General features: G+C 36.2%; 1 protein-coding gene across 1 annotated transcript; it reads left to right on the top strand.

The window, feature by feature from the left end:
• Positions 1 to 6,930: 6,930 nt before the first annotated feature.
• On the top strand, positions 6,931 to 7,515 carry LOC135836763 (uncharacterized). Its single transcript, XM_065351784.1, has one exon. It carries the CDS (start codon positions 6,931 to 6,933, stop codon positions 7,513 to 7,515), a length of 585 nt encoding a protein of 194 aa, XP_065207856.1.
• The last annotated feature ends 792 nt before the right edge of the window (positions 7,516 to 8,307 follow it).

The following is an 8,307-nucleotide window of genomic DNA, read 5'->3' as shown; positions in this document are numbered from 1 at the left end:
ATTGTGAATTGATATTTAAAATGATTTGATGGGAAAAATCCCTGTACCTCGACTCTTTCTTGACTCAAAAATAAGATCTAGATGACCCCTTAGAAATGATGTGAAATGTTATAACACTTCTTTTCTTCAACATTGAAGTTTTTTGAAAAACTACTTATAGTTTTTGCTACACTCTTTATCTGTGAGTAGTAAATTGATGTCAGCGATAAATAATTGATGTCTATTTTTTATCAATTTTTGGTCTACTTTTACTACTACTGTGCTGTTAATCAACCATAAAATTTTGAAGCGATTTTCATACTATTTTCATTTCTCAGCAAAAATGAGTCAAAATCAACTCCAACTTCAATGTGCAGAAAAAATTTTATATTTTTAAGAAAAAAATTGATGAATATTTTGTGACAAGTTTTGACTATTTTCAATTCATCAAAAAATCAATGAAAAATTGATTCAAATTTTGAAGCTTAAAAAAACAATTGACTACAACAGCACAAATATGCATTAATTTTTAATTAATTTTCACACCATTTTCATTTCTAAGTGATAATCGGCTTAAAATCAACTTCAACTTTTATGTGCTAAATTAATGTCTATTTTCAAGGCAATATCGATAGATATTTTCAAATCAAGTTTTCATAGTCTCATCATTTTGACAAAAAATTGATGAAAAATAGATTCAACTTATGATTTAAAAAGTAATCAATTTTACTACCATTTTGCAACAATGTTGAATCGATTTTTTACATATTTTAATTTGAGCAAAAAATTGGTAAAAAATCGATCCAGCATTGAAATTTTAAAAAAGGCATCAATTACGATATCACAAATTTAGAACAATTTTTAATCGATTTTCATATCATTTTTATGACTTGGTAAAAATCGTCCGATAATTGACTTCAACTTTGTTTGCATAATTGATGCCTATAGAGAAAAAAAAATCAACAAACATTTGCAGTCAAGTTTAGGTCCTCAGCAAGAAATCGACCTGAAATCGATTTGAATTTTCATCATGAAATTGTGATCGATTCAAGTACTACAATAAAGGATGATTTGGGATCAAGTTTCCATCAATCTTACATTTTTTAAAAAATTGTTGAAAACTATCAGTCGATTATTTTTATATTTTTTGTCAATTCTCAAAATCGCCAAAAAAATGATCAAAAATATTTGCAGATTTCTACTCGATCAAAACTCGACCTCAAACTGAAAGTCGAGATGGTTTGTTGGCAAGCTCCATGGTGTTTGCCAAAGCGCAGAAGCTGTTTAATGCAGTGATGAGTAGAGGTTTGGGCTCTCGGCTGGCACTAGTCAGGTGTTTACTGGAGAGCAAAAACACCTTACAGACTACTGGGTAATATTATGTCATATGTCTGCCCTCTGTTTGCTTAGGCCTATAGTATGTGAGGTCCTGTTATTCCGCTGTAGATGTGCTTGTTTACGTATTCGTAGGTATTCGTAGTATTTTTTGTAGTTTTTTATGTTTGGGTTTTAGTTGGTTAGTTGGTAGGTATTTCCGCTATCCGGTTCTGCAGTGGTGGTATGAGATTTTACTCTCTGCAATCTGATTGGTTGAGGGTGGAAATACGTTTCTATGTGTCTAGTTTAGTTTTTATGTACAGTATCTAATGCTTTTGTAAATGTTGTGAAATACAGTCCACTTGTAAATCTGTGTACAGAAAAGTCGTGTTGCTTTTTTCGTCTTCGTTGTCGTCGTAATTTTCGACTCAATGCGTTGAATTTTTTGTCTTCGTTATGAGAGAACATTTTGGTCCTCGCGAGCCGGATACATTATTCCGGCATGGATTCGTGAATTTTATGAATTTTTAATGAATTATTGCGATGTCTTTTTGAATTTTTTATCGATTATTCGTTGTGTGAGCCTAATTTTTGGCGAAGTGCGATGTTTTTCTCGTATTTTTTGAAATATGATGCTGTTTGTATTTATAAAGTTGCGCCTATCTGTTCGTAGTACCTATGTCGCCTTGATGTCTTCGTTTTCGTCTGATTATGCAATGCTTCGTTGTGTGGGAATTATCTCCCATTAAGTTAAATGATTTTCGATTTTTGTTTCGTGAATGATGTTCGTTTTCGATTTTGTATGTTGATAAATTCGTAATGGGTGAAACTTCCGAGCAACGCATAGCGCGCGAGCAAGAGGCACGCGAGGCGAAGGCAAAGGCTGCGCGTGAAGCGCGTAAGGAAAATTTAAATCGTGATGTACGTACGTTTTCGCGTAATTGTGCTAATGATCAAGCTGCGGTGCAAGTGCTCTTAGAAAAGCATCAATCGGTGGAAAATAATCACCAAATCGCTGCCCATCTTGATTCGTGGAAAGAAGCTTTGAAAGAATTAGCTAAAGCTAATAATGGTTTAATGGAATATATTGATATGTCGTTGGATGCTGCCACAATTGCCGAGCAGGAAAAGGAAATCGCCAAGGATCATGACGCCTCCAAAGCGATGTTCAACCGTTATACTGGTACCTATAAAATGCTTGTCGAAAGTTTGCGTCCTACTGAATCGTCTAAAGGTGGATCTAGAAATGGGCATTCGTTGGTTGATTCGTTTGATGGGCCATTATTAGATCCCTTCGTTCGTTTGAAAGATGTTCCCCTACCCATATTTGATGGCACTTTTAAAAATTTTCCGGATTGGTATAGTGAATTTTGCGGTATGGTGGATAAAAGTGCGAGATACAATACTCACCAAAAGATGTATCTACTAAAAAGAGCTATGGGCAAAGGTGCCGAGCACCTTGTTGAAGATATTGAGGATGATGAAGATGGTTGCGCCTATAAACTGACGTTGGAAAGTTTATATGATTCGTTTTTTAATCGCCGTAGAATTATTGTCGAACACTTCATAACAATAGCAGATCTTCCTACTGTTAAGAATACATCAATTCGTGAGAGTGTCCATAAGGTTAAACGCGCCCTTCGAGGTTTAAAGGTTTCGGGCATAAATGTTGAAGAAATGTCGCCATTCGTGTCGTTTTTGATTTCGAGAAAATTGCCTGATAAATTACGTGGAGATTGGGATGATAGTCATAGGGACAACAGTGTATATCCGTCATTCGAGTCATTGGCTTCGTTTTTGATCAATAAATGCTTCACCTATGAAACTGCATCAATAAAAGGAGCTCCGTCATCTAATGAAAAGCCAAATGCGTCGGCAGCTCCAAATAAAGGCCAAGTAAAGCAGTCTAGGCAAATAATTGAGAAAAAATCACTCGTTGCTGCTACTGATACTCCGAGAACACCGCAATCCTCGTCGTCCTTCCCGCTGTGCTGTGTAGTTTGTCAACAAAGCCACTACCTGGATCAATGCCCAACGTTTCTGTCAAAAACTCCGAAGCAGAGGTTCGATGTGGTAAAAAGTAATCGATTATGTATTAAATGTTTTAAAAATAATCATACTGTTTCAAAATGTACGAATAAGTATAATTGTGCTACTTGTCATGGACCTCATCATAAATTACTTCATATTAATCGTGAAGAGGTTCCCCTTACAAACACGAACAATACTAATGAGCCGCCTGTTTCGCCTGTCTTGCCAGATGTTAAAAATGTCAATTTTGTTAATGATAGTTCGAATGCTAATCGTTTTTGTGCCCTGTCTTCGCATAAAACTGTGTTTTTATCTACGGCAGTGGTTAAGGTACAAGGAAGCGCGAATACGGAACTAGGTAGAGTTTTATTTGATCAAGGGTCAGAGAGTACTTTGATTACGCGTGAATTTTGCGAAAGATTAAAGTTGAAAATGTATGAGGCCAATAACCCCACTGTGTTAGTAGGTATTAATGACAAATCAGTGGAATTGAAAAAGTTTGTTCGTTGTGTTTTAAAGTCAAGGTATACTGATTTTCAAATTGCTATTGAGGCTGTTGTTATTGATCAAATTCCTTATCGAGTATGTAGAAATGAGTTGAAAGAAATTGCAACGAATTTTAATCATAATTTGGCCGAGTATTTTGATTTACCTTATGATCACGTCGATCTGTTGTTGGGTAATGAATTTGTCGAATTTTGCTTGTTGGAAAAACGTTATTTTCTCGAAGGTATTTGTCTTAGGGATTCGCATTTTGGGTTTGTAATTTCAGGATCAAGAAAATCGCCGTATGTAATTCAAACAACGGAGTTTTGCGGTTTATCTAATCTTGAATTATCGAACCAATTTCATAAGTTTTATGCTCTCGATGATATACCCGAAAATAAGCTTGAAAAATCATTGCAGCATGAATTAATCGAAGGTCATTTTGAAAGTACTTACCATATTGATGAAAATACTGGTAAATTTGTCATTCGCCTTCCTACAAAGGAGTCAATTTTGTCTTTAAAAGGGTCGTTTGAAAAGGCGAGAGCCTTGTTGGTTAATAGTGAACGTCGTAGGTCTGAAAGGAAGCATGAATCGTATGTGAGAATTTTTGATGAATATTTAAAACTTGGTCATATGAGTGAGATTAATTCGACACCTGATTCTTCAGCCTATTATATTCCGCATCACATAGTTTCTAAAGAGACCCCTAGTGGTCCCAGTGATCGGATAGTGTTTAATGCGTCATTTGTAGATAACTCAGGTACCTCCTTAAATGACCATTTGTTAGAAGGTCCTGTTTTGCAGCCAAATTTGGCTCAAAATATCGTGAGGTTTCGCCAACATCTCGTTGCTTTTGTGGCGGACATTTATCGAATGTACCGTTGCATTTTAATTAATAAAAAGGATCGCAAATATCAAAGGATTTTATTTCGATTTATTTTGAATTCGTTGATAAAAATATTTGAGCTCAATACGTTGACCAATGGAGTAGGCCCTGCTTCTTATCTGGCTACAAAATGTCTTGAAATAATCGGTAAAGCGTTGTTAGTTGATGATCCAGAGGTGGCCAGGGCTATTTTAGAAGATTTCTACATGGATAACTTAATGAGCGGTGCTGCAAATATAGACGATGCGGTTCGCCTGCAAAAATCAATACACGCAGCACTTGCAAAATATGGATTTCCACTTCTAAAATACCAAAGTAATTCGTTGGAATTTTTATTGAATATTGAACCCTTGTTGATTGAACCCTTAAATAATCGATGTTTAGGTGGTAATGAATTTGTCATGTTATTAGGGTTAATTTGGTACCCACAGTCAGACACCTTGAGTGTCAAAATTCGCCTAGATTCGTTGCCAGAAGTAATAACTAAGCGAGTTGTACTTTCTGAAGTTTCAAAAATATTTGATGTCCTCGGAATGTTAGCACCTACCACAGTTATTGCTAAAATTATGCTTCAAGAACTTTGGAAAGAGGGAAGAGGCTGGGATGAACCAGTTTCGAACGAATTATCAACATTGTTTCAAGAGTATCGAAATGATTTAATTCAATTGTCCTCGTTTTCGATTAAAAGGTGTTATTTTACCTCAAATAAGATCGCTTCTCGTCAGCTAATTGGTTATTGTGACGCCTCAACGCGTGCATATTGTGCTGTGGTATATTTGCGTTCTGTAGATTGTGATGGTAATGTGAATGTGTCGTTTATTTGTGCAAAAAATCGAATTGCGCCAATCAAAACTGTTCACATTCATAGATTAGAATTGATGTCAGCGGAGTTATTATCACGCATGATAGCTGAATTACGTAAAGATTTAGGGATAATGGAATACTTTTGTTTTTCAGATTCTATGGTAGGCCTGAGTTGGATCAACATCGATCCTCTCAAGCTAAAAGTATTCGTTTCGAACAGAGTTACAAATATTTTAGCTTTAACTTGTAAAGAAAGGTGGTTTCATATAGATGGTAAAATGAATCCCGCAGATCTCGGTACTAGAGGAATTTCTTCGAATTCTCTTTTAAAATCTGATTTATGGTTGGCTGGTCCACCCTGGCTGCAGGATAATTTTGTATCTTTTGTTTCCTCCAAGTTTAAACCCTCTATTGATGTACCCGAAATGAAAGAAGAAAGTACCGTTTTGTCTATTTTAGCAGAGACTCGAAAACCTTTCTCAGAAATTGTCTTTCGAAGCTCGTCGATTTTTAAAATGGTATCTGTTGCTGCTCTTTGTCTTCGGTTTGTAACGATTTTACGATGGCGAGTCTGGATGCGTCGAGCTATTGCCGAGGGTGAGCAAGTGACAATGGAAACATTTCATTCTGTTAAACCTTGTGCAATCGTTTCATCACTGTCCATCCAGGAACGTGATTATGCATATTGGTCCTTAATGCTTTTTGTACAGATGGAATTTTTTGAAAGAGAATATCTTTGTTTGTTAAAAGGAAAACCGATTCCGAGAAAAAGTCGTTTGTTGTCGTTAAATGTTTTTATTGCTCATGATGGACTGATGCGCGCAGGGGGTCGTCTTGCCGCGTCTAACTTCTCCTACGATACCAAGTTTCCGGTGATAATAGCCACCAAGTCTTTATACCTAGAAAGGTTCATCGAATACACTCATCGAAAATACTACCATTGTACAAAATCGTTTATTTATAATTTTGTTCGAGCTCGTTTTTTTGTCATTGGTAACTTGGCGGCAATCATTAAGAAAGTTGTCCGTCGATGTATTGTGTGTACACGATTCGATGCGCATTTCGTTGAACAATTGATGGGTGACTTACCCAAAGAGAGAGTGACGATATCGCGGCCTTTTGCCACAGCTGGTGTGGATTTAACAGGCGCAATAAGTATCAAATGCACGAACCATCGAGTAGGTAAAGTTGTAAAGGTCTATGCTTGTTTTTTTGTATGTTTTTTGACTCGTGCAGTTCACATTGAAATTGTAGAGGATCTCACGAGCGAAGCGTTTTTAAATGCGCTTGAAAGGTTTGTAAGTCGTCGTGGATTTCCCAGCCTAATTTATTCCGATAACGGGACTAACTTTGTTGGTGCTCGGAATATTTTAATGCAAAGCAAACTTGATAAATATTTAATTGAAAATCGTGTTGTATGGAAAATGATCGCGCCTCGTAGCCCGCACCAAGGCGGACTATGGGAGTCTGCGGTAAAGGCTGGAAAATCGTTATTAATGAAGTCCATTGGGACTCAAATACTTTCGTTGATGGAATTATCAACCATCTTATGCAAAATCGAAGCGATACTTAATTCGCGTCCGTTGTCATATAGAGTGACTAATGAATTCGTAGAACCTGTAACTCCAGGTCATTTCCTAGTTGGGTCGGCGTTGTTGGAAACGCCAGTGCTGGACAATGGCTCAGTCACCTTAAAGCAACGTTATATGCTGTGGCGAAGGATTGTAGATTCTTTCTGGGTGTCCTGGAGACACGATTATCTAAACCAGCTACAGCAGCGTGGTAAATGGAAAGAGCGTATGGAAAATGTGTCGAAAGGTGACGTTGTGTTGGTGTCTAGTCCAAATGATAGCGTGATGAATTGGCCAATGGGTAGAATCATTGATGTTTTTCCAGATAAAAAGGGTATTGTTCGAAACGTGAGCGTGAGGTTAGGGAATGGTACAGTGCGTCGTACATCTGTACAGAAATTGGTAGCTTTGCCAGTAGATGTTTCAAAGGATGATTAGTCATCTATTTTGACACCCTGATTTGCGTTTCGATAATGTAATTAAAATTTCTCAAATTTGTTATAGTTTGTAGAATAATTTACCTAGATTTTATTTTTGGGTTGTTGATTTTATTCTTGATGATGATTAGTCATCTATTTTGACACCCTGATTTGCGTTTCGATAATGTAATTAAAATTTCTCAAATTTGTTATAGTTTGTAGAATAATTTACCTAGATTTTATTTTTGGGTTGTTGATTTTATTCTTGATTATTTGTACATAAATTATGAAAATTTTGCCGTGCTATTGGATGGTGATTATTTGTGTTATTGAATAGGCCTAGAAAGTAGAATGTATGTACTTAAATTTAATTGATTATGTAATTTTTTATGTATTTTTTCATCGATCTTCTTTGGAAGGAGGGATTTACCCTCCTTCGGGGGGAGTTTGTTTACGTATTCGTAGGTATTCGTAGTATTTTTTGTAGTTTTTTATGTTTGGGTTTTAGTTGGTTAGTTGGTAGGTATTTCCGCTATCCGGTTCTGCAGTGGTGGTATGAGATTTTACTCCCTGCAATCTGATTGGTTGAGGGTGGAAATACGTTTCTATGTGTCTAGTTTAGTTTTTATGTACAGTATCTAATGCTTTTGTAAATGTTGTGAAATACAGTCCACTTGTAAATCTGTGTACAGAAAAGTCGTGTTGCTTTTTTCGTCTTCGTTGTCGTCGTAATTTTCGACTCAATGCGTTGAATTTTTTGTCTTCGTTATGAGAGAACAGTGCTCATTTTTATATTCTAGGTGATAAATGA

The sequence above is a fragment of the Planococcus citri genome, chromosome 1 (genome assembly GCF_950023065.1).
Source record: "Planococcus citri chromosome 1, ihPlaCitr1.1, whole genome shotgun sequence".
NCBI classification, from domain to species: Eukaryota; Metazoa; Arthropoda; class Insecta; order Hemiptera; family Pseudococcidae; genus Planococcus; species Planococcus citri.
Note: the sequence above shows the minus strand (reverse complement) of the source record. Positions and strands in the feature narration are given on the sequence as shown.